This window comes from Carcharhinus amblyrhynchos, chromosome 3 (genome assembly GCF_965287045.1).
Source record: "Carcharhinus amblyrhynchos chromosome 3, sCarAmb.v2.hapA, whole genome shotgun sequence".
Taxonomy (NCBI): Eukaryota; Metazoa; Chordata; class Chondrichthyes; order Carcharhiniformes; family Carcharhinidae; genus Carcharhinus; species Carcharhinus amblyrhynchos.
Genome location: NC_137326.1, coordinates 109,658,929 through 109,679,130, shown reverse-complemented (window position 1 = coordinate 109,679,130; position 20,202 = coordinate 109,658,929). Strand labels below are relative to the sequence as shown.

The window sequence follows — 20,202 nt, the reverse complement described above, 5'->3', positions numbered from 1 at the left end:
GAGCATGCCCTGCAGCCACAATGGATCCATACTTGGTTGATTTGTAGGATGCAGTTCTGGCCATTAAGCCTGTCACTGGGAAGCCACCACCTTTCGATCTATGGGATCCAGCCATACTGAGGGGGCCCATGTACTGTCTGGAAAAACCAGAATACGTTTGATGTGTCCTCAATTGGCACTTTAATAGGCCTAATCAGCTAACCACTATTGGTGGGCAGATAGCAGTCAGCCCAGACAAACTACTTACCTGATGTCAGACTGGAGACGGAAATAGACTGGAGGTGGGAAGATGCCAGTAACCCTGCACAATGACCAGTAGCAAGGAAATGCTGGAACACCTACCTCCAAATTCACCTCCAGGTGAAAATTCTGGCCATTATGTGAACTTTCTACATGCCTGCCAGTTCCTTTCACATTTGTATTCTAGCCAATGGAAGTTGTGGACAGCATTATTTGTCAATAATTTTCTGTTGTTTAGGCCATGGAACTGGTAATCCACAAACCTAGAGCAATGCTTTGAGGTTCTGGGCTCAAATCCCACCACAGTAAATGGTAGGCATGAGTGAGTTGAATTGTTCCTTTTGGAGTTAGTGCACTAGAATATCAAGAGGTAGCTTTCCTTTCACCAACTTCATGCAGCAAAATCTCCACTGCTGTATCAGTGAACCTTGGACCTATTTTTTCATGGGAATATAGGCAATAATGAACTTTCCTTTATAATCTATTTCTTAACAAGCTAATTCGTAGCCTTTTACATGACTGCTTCATTGCTCAAAATTTCTGATATTCCATTCAACTCCATCTGAGCTCCCAGAGGTAGCTGCTGAGGCATCTCCAGACTGGAATCAATGGAAAACCCTATGAACTGCTGAGACCTTTCATTCTAATGCCATTAGCCTTGCTGTAAAAATTCTAGAAAAAGTTACACCTTGTTGAATGAGGTATAACTGGATCTTTAATTACATACAAATATCAAAATGACTGCTTATCCCCACACTGGCTCTGAGAAGCTAACTTTGTATTTGTGGAATGTCAAATTTCTTAGCATCGATAAAGAAATGTCAAAAATGTGAATTTTTTAAAAAGTTTGTTTAATGTTATTTTAGCTTCCAAACCCAATCATCATAATTGATTTTGCTATCAGAAAATTAAAACAGAAGATTATTGAGTACTTTTAACTTCTTAGTTTGCTGTATTTGATTAGTTCAATATGACTGGCTTATTAGTAGCTCACTGCTGCTGCATATTGCATGCCAAAACATCCCTTAACATGGCACCAGATGTAACTAGTCAGACGGAGGTTGTGATGGACCATTACCTGGTGGTCCTGGTTCCACCTTGTCTTTTGCACTCGCTTGTTGAGTTTTGCCAACATTGAGGATGGGGATGTTAATAGACCCTCTTCCTCCTAATTGCTTATCCACCATAATTCATAACTGGATATAGCAGAACTGCAGCATTTTGATCTGATCGATCATTTAGCTCTGTCTATTGCAAGCTGCTTTAACACAGTGATAGTGCTACACAGGACCTTAGTGTGAAGATGGGCGTTTATCTCCACAATGAATGTAACATCTACCAGTACTGTAATGGGGAGATGCATTAGATCTCCCCATTACAGTACTGGGGAGATTGAAGAGGATGAGGTCAAGTACATTTTTCCCTTGTGTTGATTCTGTCACAACTTGTTGCAGATCAGTCTGCAAACTATGTGCTTCAGAGCTATAGTGATGCTACCACGCCCCTCTTGGTGATGGACATTGAAGTTAATCAATTGGAGTACATTCTAATACCTTGATAGTTTGAGTGCTTCTTCCACGCAGTGTTCAACATGGAGGAGCATAGTGTTATCAGCTAAGGGTAATCAGGATGGGATTTCCTTGCCCATGTTTGACCTGATGCTATGAGATTTCATGGGATCCAAAGTTCATGTTGAGGACTCCCAGGATCACTCCCTCCCATCTGTATACCATTATGATGCCAACTCTAGTAGGTCTGTCATGCTGGTGGGATACCATATACCCAGGGATAGAGATGGAGGAATTTGGAGAAATCTTACCATTTTTCCATTTACTGTAGCTTCCAAGGAATCTACCAGCTCTGCAGTGACTCCAATCAGGCTGTGGTAATCCTCTTGCATCTTGCTGTATCTCTTCATGTATGTCACTGCTTTTCTCTCAGTCTCTACTAACTGTTGCTGAAGTTGTTGCAACGATTCTGCTAATATGTCAATATAAAGATCACATTTGAAAATATCCTTTTATATTTTTTAAATAATATATATCCTTCACCATGTCAGTTTCCTTATGAAAAAAGCTCTTGGGTTTAAGCATTTAACAATTTCTAACTCTATAAGCTCATTACAATTAAGATATCCTTTCATGTGTCAAAGTCAAACATCAATTAAATCACATATTGCGAGTTCCTCTTAAGCTTCCCTTTTCGCTGTCAAGATATTTCAGCAGGCGTCCACATGCTCAAGTATTAGCTGTAGATCAGTATGTAGCCCTTTCACCTCTGAGTCATAAGCTTCTGGGTTCAAGTCCCACTCCAGACTTGATGACTAAAATTAAGGCTGACACTACAGCACAATACAAGGAATGCTACACCATCAGAAGTATCATCTTTTGGGTGAGACTTCAAATTGAGGGCCCATCAGCCTGTTTGGGTGAATGTAAAAGATCGCATAGTGCTATTTCAAAGAAGACAGAGGAGTTAACTCCAGTGTCCTGACCAACATTCATCCCTCAATCAACAACACAAAAGCAGATTATTTGGTCATTTTCACATTGATGTGTATGGCTGCTTGGTGGCATAGTCACTATCCAGAGGCCCAGGCTAATTCTCTGGAGGATAGGGGTTTGAAGCCCACCAATGCAGCTGATGGAATTTAAATCCAATAAATAAATTTGGAATTGAAAGCCATCTAGGTCCCTAATGTCATGGAGGGAGGGAAATCTTTACTTTGTCTGGTCTGCATCTGACTCCACAACCACAGCAATGTGACTCTTATCTGCCTTCTGAAATGGCCGATCAAGCCATTCTGTGCAACAGCAATTTGGGAAGGGCAACCAATGTTGCCTTGTCAGTGAAAAAATATATCCCATGAAAGAATGAAGAAAGAAGTATGTTCAGAAATCGTACACACTGAAAGACAAATTTCTTTTAGCTGCGTGCAAAAATAAGTCTGGTAGAACCAGAGGCAATAGGGCAGTAGGATTGATGTTGCATATACCTCTTCGAGCAAGGTATCTCCACTGTATCCATGTGAATACTGGTGGATTGCTCTACAGAGAGACAGTATGGACTTGATGAGCCGAATGGCTTCTTTCTGTGCTGTAATGCCATGAATAATTTTTCCCGAAAAGGATCTTCCATTTTTATCATCCTTCTTTCTCACTTCCATTTTTCCACTTCCCCATTCCAGCTCTCCTTTTTGCCGCCCGCAATCCCCACCTCCCCTGGCCTCCTTCAGGGCAACTGCCACATTCCTCAGGTGGTCCCCTTAACCATCCGTAGCTCTGTTCTGACATTCACACATTCTGATCACTTAATAGACACTTTTAGCACCTTTCTCAGCTTTCTTCATCCGCATTCACATTCCCTATGTCCAATTACAAAAGAACATAAGAACATAAGAACGTAAGAAATAGGAGCAGGAGTAGGCCAACTAGCCCTTCGAGCCTGCCCCGCCATTCAATAAGATCATGGCTGATCTGTCGTGGCTCAGTTCCACATTCCCGCCCTCTCCCCATAACCCTTAATCCCCTCTCTCATCAAAAACCCATCAACCTGCGTCTTAAAAATATTTAGCGAGGCAGCCTCCACCACTTCAACGGGCAGAGAATTCCAGAGATTCACCACCCTTTGAGTGAAGAAGTTCCTCCTCAACTCTGTTCTAAACCGCCCCCCCTTTATCTTGAGGCTATGCCCCCTAGTCCTACTATCCTTTCTGAACGGGAAGAGTCTCTCCACCTCTATCCTATCCATCCCATTCATCATCTTATACGTCTCAATGAGATCTCCCCTCATTCTTCTAAACTCTAATGAGTACAAGCCTAATCTATTCAGCCTCTCCTCATAGCTCAACCCCCTCAACTCCGGCAACAGCCTAGTAAACCTCCTCTGCAGTCCCTCCAAGGCCAAAATATCCTTGCGTAAGTACGGTGCCCAAAACTGCACACAGTACTCCAGCTGCGGCCTCACCAATGCCCTATACAGCCGCAGCAAGACCTCCCTACTTCTATATTCAATCCCCCTCCCACCCTCACAGCATAAATCTCTGCTAATTTTCTTTGCTCTTAGCTCTTAGTTCTGACTAAGACTGAGATTTAGACTCGAAACATTGGCTCTATTCTCTCCCCATAGATGTTGTCAGACATGCTGAGATTTTCCAACATTATCTGTTTTTGTTTCAAATTCCAGCATCTGCAGTATTTTGCTTTTATGATATAGAATGAGGATTGTTTATCTTAAAAAAACTCATTAAAGATATACTTGACAAGGATGTTAGCATTAGAAGGGCAGTACACACACAGTACACACCCATGTCTCCTGAAGTTAACATCCTTGTTAAACAAGTTTACATCTGCAATTTCTAAATACATTGGTATCTGTAGTGATGATCTACAAATACTCCAAACTATTTGAGCAATGATAGTCGGAGATCATAGAATCCCTACAGTGCAGGAGGCCGCCATTTGGTCCATCACACCAACCACAATCCCACACAGATCCTATCCCTGTAGCCCCACATATGTACCTGCTAGTCCCTCTAACACTAAGGGGAAATTTTCCATGGCTGATCAACCTAACCAGCACAGATTCGAAGTGTGGGAAGAAACTGGAGCACCCGGAGGAAACCCAGACAGACACTGGGAGAACATGCAAACTCCACACAGACACTTACCCCTCGAGGCCAGAATTGAACCTGGGTCTCTTGCACTATGAGACAGCAGTGCTAACCACTGTGTCACCATGCTGCCCCCTGCCAACATACTGTTCTTTCAGAGGCTTAATGTTCAAAACACTGGTGCTGTAACTTGCAGAAGGAGGTGATGATTTCAAAGCAAAATATGTGTATACATCCTATAGTATATGCATGCTGGTTAACTAAGGTTTTTTTTGTACTTCTCATTAGCTTGTTTGATGCTCTCAATTAATTGTCATCCTAGCCCAACCACCTTCAGTTGGTTCATCAATGACATTCATTCGATCATAAGGTCAGAAGTGGGGATGTTCGCTGATGGCTGCACAATGTTCAGCACCATTCGCAGCTCCTCAGATATGGAAGCAGCCCATGTCCAAATGCAGAAAGACCAGGACAAAGAATTAAGAGAGAGAGAGAGTGTGAGTGTGTGAGTGTTATGTATGTATGTATGTGTGTGTATGGGAGACAGAGAGAGAGAAAGGTGGGGAGAGGAGAGAGAGAGAAAGGTGGGGAGAGGGGAGAGGGGAGAGAGTTCTCTCTCTGAGAGACTCAGAGAAGAGAGAGGCTGAAAGAGTGATTGTGAGATAGTAACTGAGGGGATTGTTTGAAAGGGAATGAGGGGGGAGTAGGGGAGTGTGAGACTGAATGAGAGGAAAGTAAGTAAATGAAAATACATGAGGGGTGATTGCAAGGAAGAAATTGAATGAGGGAAGAGTATGGGAGTGGCTGAGTGTGAGTGATAGAGAGAATGAGTGAGCACAGAGAGAGAGTGAGAGTTTAAGAGGAAGAGTGAGGGGAGGGTGTGAGCAAGGGAATGAGGCTGTGAGGGAGTAGAGGAGAAAGGGAGCAAGTGGGAGAGGGGAGTGAGGGAGAGAGTGAGAGAAAGGGAGTGGAGAGAAAGTGGCAGAGGAGGAGTCAGGGAGAGAGAATAAGAAAGGAAGTGAAGGGAAGGAGAGGAGAGGGCAAGGAGTTGGTCTGGGAGATAAGTGAGGTGAGAATGAGAAAATGTCTTTTGAAACTCTAACCTGAAAACTCAGCTGTGTTTCTGGGGAGAAACATATCAGTTTCCAGTCAGAGCCTAACACTCACAAATTTTGGAAAAATATGTAATAAACTGATCTTGGATTCTAGTACTAAACCAGCTCACAGGAACTCAAAACAGAAATAATGACCATAGAACAGCAGCTTTACTGTAACAGTTTCAGATGATCAAACTCCAGTTGTCAATGCTTGATAATTACCAGAACATAGTTTAGTAGCAATTTCCTGACTATGGATGCTGTCAGAGAAGAACATTTCAGTTTATAATTTACAGTTGCAGTTTCAAAATCATCATTTGCCTTTACAATTTTGAAGCAATGCAAACTTGCAAACATTAACAACACAATCTTTTGAAAACAGTAATACATTTTTAAATCCATTTATAAATAGATATAGATAATGCTTTGAACAATTAAAGCTACTATTCTCTACAGAAATAATGGTGCAACAACTTTGAAAGCCATGTTAGGTTACAAGTCATTCATTACCTTTGGAATTCTGTCCATTTTCTTTCTGAGTGACAAGTTAAGGACTACTGCTTTTATATTCAGTACCAATATGTTACAATTTTATATGGTTTACAACACAATTAACAACTGTGCTTTTTCCTGCTGCTACACCAAACAATGAACTTTGTGTTATCCAGCATTCTTCCAGCTGGAATTCTCTGGAATTTCAGACCCATTAAAATTCAGTGTTCAGATAACGCATTCTTCAAAAAAACTAACAATGACAGATTGTAAATCTGCAGAAGCTGTTCTTCAGCTTTACATCAAATTTATTAAATTATTGGTTCAGTTTTGGTTATTATGTCTGAACAAAGATATACTACACCTTGAACTGTATCCAGGGAAATGTGACTTTGTTAATTAGCATTTTTGATTAACCCAGCATCACTCATTCCCCAAGCATGTCAGATAACAAAGATTTTACTATATTATGTGGAAAAACTGTCCATAAGGTAATGTTCTTGATCTTCACTTTTACTGCGTTATTTACTTCACGGGTTCATCTCCAGTATCACAGGCATCTTACGAGGCGGGTGGGGGGTCTCAGCCTGCTCATACCAGTTTTAAAAACTGATGACTTAACTGTTTGTGAAAATATAGCATGTTGGCAGTTATCTATTGTCGCCAAATCCAGCTACAACACGGTACAATAAACCTGGGACTGGACCACAAGCCAATATTTACCATTTAATCAACATCACAGAAAATACATATTATCTGATTATCACATTGCTATTTGTGGGAGTTTGCTGTATGCATGTCGGCTGCTTTGCTTCCTTCATTATAACTGACTACAATTCAAAAAGTATCACATTGGCTGTAAATTTCTTCAGCTGTCAGGGGCAGAATTTTCCAGCCATTCATGCCAGCAGGATTCTCTGGTCCCACTTCAGTGAATGGAGAGTTGGCTGAGCACCAAATGCTTGCAGTGGCAGTGGGGCGTGAATGGTCAGAAAATTCAGGCCTTGGTTATCATGGAAAGTGCTCTATAAATGCAAGTCTTTCTTGCATTTTTTATATTGAGCAAGACAATCAGGTTACAATCGAGGATTATGTCACAAGATCCTCAATGTGTGCAGATACCGATTAATTGTTCTTCTCAGAATGTAACCTACAGCAATTAAAGATATAAAGGACTATGAAAACATTGTATGACACTAAAAACATACAAAACATCTGAACAGGCCATTCAGGATATTCCAGTTTATGTATGACTACTACAAATTAACTTTACCTTTCTAAGAATATGTTTAGACTCTCTTCTTAATCTCTACGTGAAATAAACTGACTCCACTCTACCATATCCCTTTGTGACAGGTATTGAGCCAATTCCTTCTTATAAATAGTAAATTATGCAAAATCAGTTACATTTTTCAGCAGTCATTATCATCTTGCAAAAAAATTGTCTAATCTCTGGTCTTGCTCAGGCTTATGAATTTTGGAATTGTACCAATGAAATCTGTCCAGCCTAAATAGTCTGTTTCTGTAATTTATCAACACCTGCTGTAGTATTTTAAAGACCTGCATTTTGTTTCCTTTTAGCTTTCTTTACCGAACAAAAGTAAATCCTTTAAAGTAACTTAGTCACCTAAGGCCATGCCACTCATCTCTGAACAGTTTCCAATGCATCTGTTTTCGTCTTCAGGTGGGGTGTCCAAAATTGCATTCTCCAGAACTAGCTTTATCAGTTAGCTGCATGTCATTGTAACTTAGTTTGACTTCTAGTCCATTGTACTCCAAACACTTTGCAATGGTGATTGCCTTATTGACAACTGTTTCACACCAGGTAACATTTTTGGTCACAATCTCCAAGAAAGGAGATTTATAATATAAGACAATGCATCATATCTATTTGGTATATTGGTAGAAACTGATCAATGAATAGTAATAATTGGAAATCAAAACAGCAGTTCAACTGAAAAACTTTACATGCATGTTTGTCAATCTATTGGTCTGCTGATCTTTAGTCATTGATACAGGTAAGACAATCACTCATTATACATCGTCAGTTTCTACCTCTTTTCCCTTCCTTTCTATACACAGATTTTTAGAACTGAATATCAGTCACAAAAATTGTAAGTTTAACTTAAGAGTAAGATGTGAAAGAAAGGATACAAATAAAGACAGCAGCTTTGGGGTACTGGTCACTTTCAAACTTGCGGACAGAAATTTTTGCAGCCTCATTTTCAACTCAGGGGACCATGAATCCTAAAGAGCAAAATCAGATTAACAGAAACAATTATAAGAATGAAAGAGCAAGACAAAAAGGCCATTATTTATAAAGCTTTCGGGGTAGAATTTAAAAAAATATAAACTTGGCAACAAAATGGCAATTTTTGCAAGATACTCTTGCACTTAATGAATGAAATTGACAGGGGTTGTTGGGGATGTAATATCGCCCTCTCACTTTCCAACATTCGCTGAATAGACTTTGTTCAGAGTTGGTGGAAAGTGGAGGCTCAGATATCTGATATCTTATCACATACTTGCTTTCAATAAGAATATATCCATTGTAGTTTGCCATTTTTAGCTGCTAATCTTAGTTATTTATGCATATTTAGGTATTTTCACTCAACAGCAAATTGGGTAGAAACAAATCCAGTTCTAAAATCAAGTTTAAAAACCATAATACTAGGTTCCTGTGTAGCGAGATAAATTACCTAGCTACCGGAATTATTTTTCGTTCCTTGAATGTCATGCATCTTCCACAAACAGCAGGATTATAGCCTAGCTTGATAGATCCATGGGAAACCATCTGTTGAGCAGGTTAATTTAAATGACACCAAAACACTGCACACAAATGGCGCCCTAAGTGCTTTCAACCTCCAGAGTTGTTATTAAATCAAGGATATGTACCATTGCGTCAATATATTTTGACCTGAAATTAAACTGAAACTACTCACTGCTAACTCAACCACATATAATTGTACCCATAGGATCAGACTGGGGCCTCTGTTATTTGTGATAATGATTTGGATGAAAATGTAGGTGCTGATAAATAAATTTGCAGATGACACAAAAATTGGGGGAGTAGCAGTTAGTGAGGAGGATTGTCGGAGGATACAGCAGGATATAAAGCGGCTGCAGACATGGGCCAAAAGATGGCAGATGGAATTTAACTCGGATAAATGTGAGGTGACCCGATTTGGAAAGTCCACTGCAGAAGAAAAGTATACAATAAATGGTAAAGCCCTTAGAAATATTAGCATACAGAGGAATCTAGGCCCACAATTCCTTGAAGGTGGCAACTCAGGAGGACAAGATGGTCAAGAAGGGGTGTGGTATGCTGGCCTTCATCAGTCGGGCGTTGAGCATAGGAATTGGAAAATCATTTTGCAGCTGTATAAGACTTTGGTTAGGTCGCCTTTGGAGTATTGTGTACAATTATGGTCGCCACACTACTGGAAGGATGATGCATTGGAAAGGAGCCCAAGAGATTTACCATTATGTTGCCTGGTTTGGAGGATATGGACTATGAAGAAAGGCTGAACAAATTTGGATTGTTTTCATTGGAGTTTTGGAGGATGAGGGGGAACTTGACAGAGGTTTACCAGATTATGACAGGCTTGGATAGAGTGGATAGTCAGAGTTTCCCAGGGTTGAAGGGTCGATTACTTGGGGGCTTGTTTGAAAATGAGCAGAGGAAAGTTTAAAAGAGATTTAAGGGGCAATTTTTATAACACAGAGGGTGGTGAATGCCTAGCACATGCTGCCAGAGGAGGCGGTGAAAGCAGATACTATAACAATGTTCAAGAGGCATCTGGATAGATACATGAATAGGCAGGGAATAGAGGGATATGGACCACGTAGTGGCAAGAAAACATTAGATTACAGAGGCATCTGTGTTAGTACTTGATGAGCCAAAGGACCTGTTCCTGTGCTGTACTGTTTTTCACACAGGGTCTTCAGGCGTGGATGAATGGCAGATGTGTGAGGGTGTAAATCATTTCAAAAATGAAGTACACCATATTTTCCCTATTCCTCATCTCCCAGAAGCCAACAAAGTACACATTTAGGAGCAGGGCGTGCTGAGAAGCCATAACACAGGGCCAATTTTATTTGTGTTCTGAAATGAAGAATACACAGTAATGTTTAGAAAATGTGTGACATTTGCTCCATTTGCTAACTTTGAACATTTTAATGATTGGATTCTGATAGGGACATGTTCCGAAAGCAAAAGTGGAATGAATAGAACTTTTACTCAACTTTCTCAGTTCTCTGCCAACAGCAGGAGAAGACGCATTCTGTTTTCAAATTGGCAATCTGCTACATAATCACTAGCTTTGTACTGATCGTTGCATTGCACGAAACAAATAACTTCCTAAATAGCACTGTGAAAAATACACAATTAACCGAAGGCCTTGCTGGCTACAATGGAAATGACAATCCAATTCTGAGCTCAGTAATGTTGAAAATAACAATGAGAGCACAACTTCTCAACTACCTTTAACTTCTGAATAATGTAAGATGGCACAGTGGCTGCTGCCTCACAGCACCAGGGACCCTGTTCAATTCCAGCCTTGGGTGACTATGTGGAATTTGTACATTCTCCCCATGTTTATGTGGATTTCCTCCAGATGCTCCTGTTTCCTCCCACTGTCTGAAGATATGCAAGTTAGGTGGATTGGCCATGCTAAATTACAAGATATGTAGGTTAGGGGTATTAGTGGGGTAAATACTTAGGGTTACGGGAATAGGGTCTGGGTGAGATGCTCTGTCGGAGAGTTGGTGCAGGTTTGATGGGCAGAGTGGCCTCTTTCTGTACTATAGACATTCTATGAAACATATTACAGCCATTATTTTATTGGTATGTTTAATCACCCACGGCAGATTCAGGTGGCCACGATCCCATGTTTGGGCAACAAATACCTTATAGATCATGGACAATAATACATGAACAAAAACTGTTTGTATTTGTATACAACTGTTCTTCGAACTAGTTTGAAGGATTAATAGGGAGAATATTTAAATGTTCTGCCAGATGTTGGGTATACGTGTTAACTAACTCTAGTAGCACCTATTTTAGCTTATTGCATCGTAGTACCAATGTGAGCACATCTCAGTTTTGTAAAGGTAAATTTCTAAGTTGCATTTTAGCCTTCTGCTTGCAAATGCCACTTTGTTTATGCCTGCTTTACCACACATTTTATGGTCATCTAAACAGAAGAGGGTTGTTTCCATGTAACCTAAAGAGATTTATTTTTTTTCTTCTGGTTATCTGTGCTGAGAAGTGCAGCACAATATTTTCTTCAGATCATCATCCAGTGCCAAGTTGACCGTTGACAGAACTTTAGTACAGAAAATTAAAACCTGGAAAATTGGTCTAAATAATGGAATATTTGATACCCCAAGGTTTATACAATTTAACCTAGCCCTGCAGAGAAACTCAAGGCCTGATCTCAAACTCTTATGATGACAGGCACACTGCAAGGAACAAAGAACTGCTTTTGGGAAAAATGAATTGGTGTAACGGCACAGGGCTTTACACAGTACACAAGTAGGGGATCAAGTGTACAAGCCTCTCAAATGTACACTCACATGGATATGACCATCATTGCAAATTGGCAGTTTTATTAGAAACTACCGAGCTAGTCTACAATGTGTAAAGGCAGAACTAGTTCGAAGGATTAATAGGGGGAATTTAATGTTGGTGGTGCGAATCGCAGCATCAGACCCGGATACAAGCAGCATTAGGGTGGAAGTGTTTGGCTGTGGGGTCTGGTGGCGTAACTGGGCCCAGTGTGGGAAGTGGATCAATGACCATCTCCACAACTCCAAGGTGAGTCTGAGTGAATGATAAGCATGCTGTGGCAACCAGGTGGGCAAAATCCCATGTGTCTCAACATGGAGAGGAATCACAGGGCAGGCAAAAGAACAGTACACCCCGACAATAGCTGTCTCATGAGAATAACAGCATATGATTGAAAAATGTTTGCAACTAGTTGCTAGCATCCAAGTCACAGGAGAATGAATGTGCGAACAAAACATCTAGGAGGAGCCATCATCTGCCCAAGGGATGCCAGTCAAGAAGGGGGAGGGAGAGAAGGGATGGGAAATAACTGTGACATCATTAGTGAGTTGATTGCTTCTTACACTGAGCACCTACTGGCCAATGTGTAAAAATTTAGTGCCTGGAATAAAGGAAAGTGAGGGTCAATGTAGTATGGTAATACAAGTAATCCAAAGCAGAATAGAATTAACACAAGAGAAGACATGGCAAGGCAGCTCAGACTAGTGAAATTCATGCCCTGTAATATGTGCAATGTCGTGGACAATATGCGTGTCCTAGACAGCATTACGTGCAGGAAGTGCTCCATACACATCAACTTGAGTTCCGAGTTTCAGAGCTTAGCAGCAGCTGAAGTCACCAGCACATCTGCGAGGCTGAGAGCTACATGGATAGCATATTCAGAGAGGTGGCCACATTTCAGTTTAAGAGCCCTGGAAGCTGGAGGGGATGCTGGTTCCTCAGAGGAGTGCGGTCAGAGCTATAGTTGTGGCACCACAAGTGGTTCAGCTGAACTGGAGGGGTGGTTTACAGATATTTCTATGGCCAAAGACGTGACTTCAGGATGGTATGTTGCCTCCTTGATGCCAGGGCCATGGATGTTACTGAGCTACAGGTTATTCTTCTGGGGTAGGGTGAACATCCAAAGGTTGTAGTCCACAATGATAAACAGGAAGGGGGATATGATGGTCTTGCAATCAGAATTCAAGAAGATAGGTAGAAAATTAACAAGCAGGGCCTCAAATGTAGTAATCACTGGTTTACTCCCAGTGACATGTGAACATGAGCGCAGAAATAGGATAAGGCAGATGAATGCTTGGCTAGAAATATGATGCAGGAGTGGGTCTTTAGATTCCTGGGACATCGAGACTGACCCTGGAGGAGACAGTACCAAAGAAGCCGGGCAGGTTGCATCCGAACAGAGCTGGAACGGAGATCCTTGCATGGCACATTGCTGGTGCTGTTAGAAGGGCTTTAAACTAATTTGTTAGGGGTGTGGGAACCAAGAGGAAATATTAGAGGGGAATATCGGGATGCACAAAACACTGAGAGGGACAGAAAGCACGAGTGTAGAGATTATTAAGTTCATAGGTGAAGTCGGAGTAAAAGAAAAAGCAATAAATCAGAGTTATTACAATGTACGTACATCAACACACAAAATGCAGTAATAAAACTGGGCAGTTACAGGTGCAGATTGTGTTGTGACGTTAACAAAATCCTGGCTCTTCCTGGGTACAAGGTGTTCAGAAAAGATAGGAAAAGAATGAAAGGAGGAGTGTTGGTTAAGGAGAGCATTGCAGTGCTAGGAAATGAGGATGTCTCAGAGAGTTCAAGGACAGAGTCAATTTGGCTAGAACGAAGGAACAAAAAGGGTGCAATCACATTCCTCAGCATAGTTTATGGATTGCCAACTAGTGAGAAGGATATAGATGAACAAACCTGCATGGAAATTACACAGAGATGCAAACCTTATTGAGTAGTTGCAATGGGGGACTTTAATTACCCAAATATAGACTTGGCTGATAGAAGTGAAAAATGGGGAGAGGGGCAAAAATTCCTAGATTGTACTCAGGAAAATTTTCTACAGCATTATGTGCCCAGTCCAACAAGAAACAATGTACTGTTAGACGTGATTCTTGGGAATCAGGTAGGCCAAGTAAGTCAAGTATCAGCAGGGGAACATTTAGGAGCGAGTGATCAATGTATTATAAGGTTGAGGGCAATGATGGATGAACTTAATAGGTAATCCAAAGTAAAAATATTTAACTGGGGGGACAGCCGACTTCAAACGGGGCAAGAACGGACTGGGCCAATTAGACTGGAACAAGAGGTTGGCGGAAAAATCTGTGTCTGAACAATGGGCTACCTTCAAAACAGAAAAGGTCCAGACACAGTCAAAGTTTATCAATGACACAAAACTTGGAAGTATTGTAAACTGTGATGAGGACAGTGAAGAACTTCAAAAGGACATGGACAGGTTGGTGGAGTAGGCAGATAGGTGGAGATAAAGTTCAGTGCAACGAAACGTGACGTGATGCATTTTGGTAGGATGAATATGGAGGGACAATATAAAATAAGTAAAATTTTTCATGGGGTTCAGAAGCAGAGGGACCTGGGTTTTGATTTGATTTGATTTATTATTGTCGCATGTATTAACATACAGTGAAAAGTATTGTTTCTTGTGCGCTACACAGACAAAGCATACCATTCGTAGAGAAGGAAATGAGAGTGTTACAGTCACAGCTGGAGTGGAAAGAAAGAGCAATTTAATGCAAGGCTAAGTCCATTCAAAAGTCTGACAGCAGCAAGGAAGAAGCTGTTCTTGAGTTGGTTGGTACGTGATGTCAGACTTTTGTATCTTTTTCCCAACGGAAGAAGGGGGAAAGGAGAATGCCTGGGGTGTGTGGGGTCCTTAATTAAGCTGGTTGCTTTACCGAGGCAGCGGGAAGTGTAGACAGAGTCAATGGATGGGAGGCGTATCTTATAAGATGGAGACAGCAGTTAATAAAGCATATAGTACTCCAGGCTTTATTAATAGGAGTATAGGGTATAAGAGCAAGAGGTTACGCTAAACCTATACAAGACACTAGTTAGACCTCAGCTGAAATATTGAGTGGAGTTCTGGGAACCAAAGTTAGCTTGTGAACAATGTAAGAGAGTGCAGAAGAGGTTTACAAGAATCGTTCCAGGGATGAGAAATTTCAGTGCTGAAGATAGATTGTAGAGGTTGAGATTATTCTCCTTGGAGAGAAGACGGCTAAGTGAAGATTTTACAGAGAAGTTCAAAATTATGAGGGGGCTGGAGAGCTTAGATGAGGAGAAAAAGTTCTCACTTATAAAAGGATCAAGAACGAGAGGACAGGGATTTAAAGTGATTTGTAAAAGAAGCAAATGTGACGTGAGAAAAAAACTTTTTCACACAGCGAAAGGTTCGGGTTTGGAATGCACTGCCTGGAAATATGGAGGAGGCAACTTCATTCAAAAGGAATGATTACTTGAACAGAAACAATGTACAGGGGTACAGGAAAAAGACAGGGGAATGGCACAAGTCATGATGCTTGTTTGTAGAGTCAGTGCAGACACAATGGACCAAATAGCCTTCTGCGCTGTAACAATTCTGTGATTCTGTGTCCACGTTTGGACAGAAGGGAAGGTCCAAGTTCTTATTGAGTTTTCTTCTCCTGTTCTCTGTATTCTGGAGGGACAGGTGTCTCCACAGGGATACTGCAGTCTGCTGCTAAGGTGAAGTATTTCCAAGCCTCAGAGGATGCAGCATCACATCATACCCTTGCATCAGCCACCACAGCAGATACATTAACCTCGATGGGTATGTATTTGTGACTCAATCTGGGGCTTACATATGACCCCAGTAGATCTCTGGAAGGACCCAGAGGTGGAGAAATTCAACACTGCAGCCAGTGTGAGTGTCACTGGTTGCCCTGCTGGATCAGACTGATGGCAGGTGAATTAATCTATTGAGAGGTCGCCTTCTCTGGCACTAGTGTGCCAACATCTACAAGTAACTCATTCAACTTTGCAACGCTCTGGAATGCAGTACAACCCATCAACCCAAAGAACTATAAAAGGTTGTGAATGTAGCCCAATCTATCACGTAAACCAGTCTCCCATCCATTAACTCTATCTACACTTCCAGTGCCTCGGCAAAGCAGCCAGCATAATTAAGGATCCCACGCACCCTGGACATTTTCTCTTGCACCTTCTTCTGACGACAAAAAGATACAAAAGTCTGAGGTCACGTACCAACCGACTCAAGAATAGCTTCTTCCCTGCTGCTGTCAGACTTTTGAATGGACTTACCTCGCATTAAGTTGGTTTTTCTCTAGACCCTAGCTATGACTGCAACACTACACTCTGCAATATCTCGTTTCCTTCTCTACGAACGCTATGTTTTCTCTGTATAGTGTGCAAGAAACAATACTTTTCACTGTATGTTAAAAAAAGTGACAATGATAAGTCAAATCAAACCTTCATCCTCTCTCCCCTGCTACTCAGAGTGCAGTCTGTATTTCCTGTTGCTCCATTACAGTGGCTCTGTGGCCTTGTGCACCTCCCTTCAGTATTTGTCATCCATTGGGTGTGGATCTAGGAGAGGTGGCACTGCTGCCTCAGAGCACCAGGGGCCTGGGTTCGATTTCAGCCTTGGTTGACTCTCTATGTGGAGTTTGCACATTCTCTTTGTGTCTCTGTGGATTTCCTCCCGGTGCTCCGGTTTCCTCCCTCAATCCAAAGATGTGCTACTTAGGTGCACTGGCCATGCTAAATTGCTCCTTAGTGTCCCAAGAAGTTTAGGGTGGGTGGGCTGGTCATACTAAATTGTCCCTTAGTGTCCAAAGATGTGTTGGTTAGGGGGAATAACAGGGCGGATGTGTGGGGTCATGGGGATGGGGCATGGGTAAGATCCCTGTCAAAGAGTAGGTGCAGACTCAATGAGCCAAATAGCTTCCTCTGCACTGTAGGGATTCTATAACTTTTGGATGACAATCCCTTCACTGGCTGGTGTCCTGAGATTGAATTCAGTTACCCACCCCACAGGTCCTCAAGACTTGTTCCTCTCAGTCACAGCTCTGCCCCTTAGCTCCTTAGAACTGTCTTTCTCCTCTGCACATTTGCTGGCCTTTTCTCCCCTTTTAATAAAAAATTTGCACTCCAATGGAAGGCAGCTCCAGAATGACTTGCCTTCTCCTCAGTATCTGAGACCTTAAGTGGGAATCACCATCTTTGAATGATCGGGGATCATGTGATCACCATGTAACACACATTTAGAAATCAGTATTTAATTCCAATCAGAGAGGTATGTTCACTTGACTTAATGGCCTTTTTAAGAAGCTCAAACACATTCCCGCTGCTTCCATCTGCCTTCCCATCACCCACATTGCACATCAGGTCTCCAAAACTCTCTCTCCCATGTAATTCTATACCACCCCATCCAGGTTCCTGAACCAACAGGCTGCATTAAATCCTGCTCCATATTTCAAATTGAAAAACAACTTTAAGGAATTTGAGAATCATTTTCTCTAGCATACTTGTAAAATTAATCTCTGAATGAGGTAATGTGGAGAGTTAACGACTGATTTAGGGCAACAATTTGTTAGAAACAAAGGGTATTTATTAAGAAGAGAAAGTAGGCGCAGGAGTTTGCAGCTCTAGGCTGCCTTGGAGCAGCAGCTTGCAGCTCTTACATGTCAACAACGTGGCTGCTCGATGTATTCTGCACAAGTGAGGACCCCATCCTCTGGGGTGGTCACTCATTCTCAGTTCCCACTGGTCCCTTAAGTCAAGTGACTCTTTGCTGAGCTGTCATAAAGAGACAGACACCACATACACAACAATCACATGCGATCAGATCCCTAGCCACTCAAAGCTGCTGGCTCCCAGGTGAAGTCTCTGACACTGAGGAGAAGGAAGCCATTCAGGAGCTGCCTTCTATTGGAGTGAGAACAATTTGCTGAAAGGTTGCAAAAGGTGCTAGCTAAACGCAAATACTTTCTTTGTGAATGCATAGGGGAAGCACAGAAATATTAATAAAAATGCAAAAACATCAATGGAAATCTGAACAAAAACAACTGCTCTCCGTATAGAGACTGCATTCTTGAGCTCCACATTGCAAATAAATGTGGACTTCATTTTAAAGGTCTCCAAAATGGAATCACACTGGTATATGCTCAGTCGATTTCAATAAATCAGCGAAAAAAAATCACGCCATTGCTATAGTAACGATTATTTAGAAAAACTGTTGAAAAATAGACAAGTTTCTGACACCAGATAAACTTTCTTTGAATAGTGTACTGAGGCTTTCGCTGTCATCAGTGCTTTCATCTGTATGGAAATACCATCTTTCACAGGTTCGAGTAGAAATATGGCCCCAGGCAAATCATCCAATTTGTCATGTTTATGAGATTTCTCCTGTCCACGAAGGAAAATTACCACCAAGATTCAGTAAAATTGTTATCTATCTCGATAAGCTACCTGTCAGCAAAACATCATTATTTAATAATTACAGCATCAAGAGTGCAATTCTTACCTGAAAAAGCTCCTTAAAAGAGGGGTGCACTGTGGGATTGGGGACAAATGGCAGTGCATAAAAGGGCAAAAACTCTGTTGTCTGGCTTAATGCAGCACCTCTAGTCTCAAGATAGTTTTTGAAATGTGATATCCTTTCATCCACATCATCTTTGTCCTGTTCAAAAGAAATCAACATTTGAATGACGAGCTTCAGTTAAATACCTTTCAAATTTTGTCCCTACAATCCGGTCTTTTCTATATTTATCAAGTCTTATTTTGCTTTCAATATATTATCTGAAATCTTCCAGGACATCAACTATGCCAATGGTTTTGTCTTCACAAATTTTCCTTTGATTTTCTTTCCTATCCCTCGTCTACCAAGGTTCATGTGTGAAGGCTATAAAAATAATCAGCCAAAAGTTGTGTGTTAAAAATCTGAGAAAACGTATTCTGAGAGGGTATTATAATTCATTATGGGTGACCACTTCTATTTTCTTTAGTGCACTGTATCTTAATAAATATTCCACGTTAGTCTGTGCATCAAGCTGAGAAGTCATTTTAATAAAAATGCACTGCTCCATCAACACGACATTTGCTGTCTCTCAGAAGAAACAAGGCATGCATTTCTTACACTAAGGGCAGGATTTTCCAGCCATGCTTGCCCGAAAGCAGAAAATCCTGCCCCGACGTCAACAGACCTTTCCACAATCTGCCCCTCGCCCCCTATGATTCCCGTGGCGGGGCAGAATGGGAAAATTCACCCCAACGTGTCATACAAACCACAATTAGAGGGAATGTTATCATTCCTGCATGTGCTATTCCTTAAATGGCATGTAGCATGATGCAGATTTTGTATCCTAGAAGAACTGATCTGCTTATGAGAGAATGCTTATGACTTTATACTCTGAATATAAGACTAAACTGCTGAACAGTAAGATTCAAAGTAATGTACATTATCAATTTTGTACAAATTATGCATTTATGAATACAAAATAATTCATCAAAATATTTCTTCATTCGTGCTTTCTCTTTTGTCATGTTTGCATTCTGCAGCAGTAACTTATTTTCATCAACTAACATTATTTGAATGTCCTTCACTAAAAATGTAAATAAGAGAGAAACAAAAACTGCCCTTCACAAATAAATTAGACAATGAAGTAAAATGTATGTGCAATTATATCATATTCTGATCAAATATTAAAATTTGATGGGTCTGCAATGCAAGCAATCTCTCTACAGTAATACAATCAGATCAACTTCCCCTCCCATAACCCATCAGAAATACAACTGTGTGCTATTAGCACTAATTCAATATCATTCCATTTACAAAAGGTGGTGTCTAAAGATCCAGATATGGCAAGAAATTGAGAAATAATGACAAACCCTCAGTAAGCAAATATGCAAAAGGACAACTAATAAAATACCAGCTGTACCTTTATTCTTACGAGCAACATGAAATGAAGTTAAACGTGGACGCTCATGTTAAAAATAGTTCCTGTCAAGAAGAAAAATAATTTGCCATGTACATTATGGGGGGAGGAGAATCAACATTGTATTATTTGCTACATGCATGTACTGAGCAGAAATAAAAAAATCAGCAGGATAGATCTACCAAAAACTTTGAGACAGAATAGATGGCTGAGAATCTATAAGAATTTCTTAAAAATTGAATACATCTTTCCACACTCCTG

The 20,202-nt window shown here is 41.0% G+C and overlaps 1 protein-coding gene across 5 annotated transcripts in view; it reads right to left on the bottom strand.

Annotated features, from left to right (window-relative positions):
• Positions 1-20,202, bottom strand: part of armc9 (armadillo repeat containing 9) — a 94,445-nt gene that overhangs the window by 49,442 nt on the left and 24,801 nt on the right. For 3 of the 5 annotated variants that reach the window (XM_080185689.1, XM_080185692.1, XM_080185690.1), the window contains 4 exons: positions 18,531-18,686; positions 8,596-8,688; positions 6,460-6,484; positions 2,060-2,220 (listed from right to left, as the gene is read on the bottom strand). In XM_080185689.1, the coding sequence (XP_080041815.1) occupies positions 2,060-2,220; positions 6,460-6,484; positions 8,596-8,688; positions 18,531-18,686 (435 nt within the window). The remainder of the gene's footprint in view (positions 1-2,059; positions 2,221-6,459; positions 6,485-8,595; positions 8,689-18,530; positions 18,687-20,202) is intronic. The other 2 variants (XM_080185691.1, XM_080185693.1) reach the window with 1 other exon arrangement.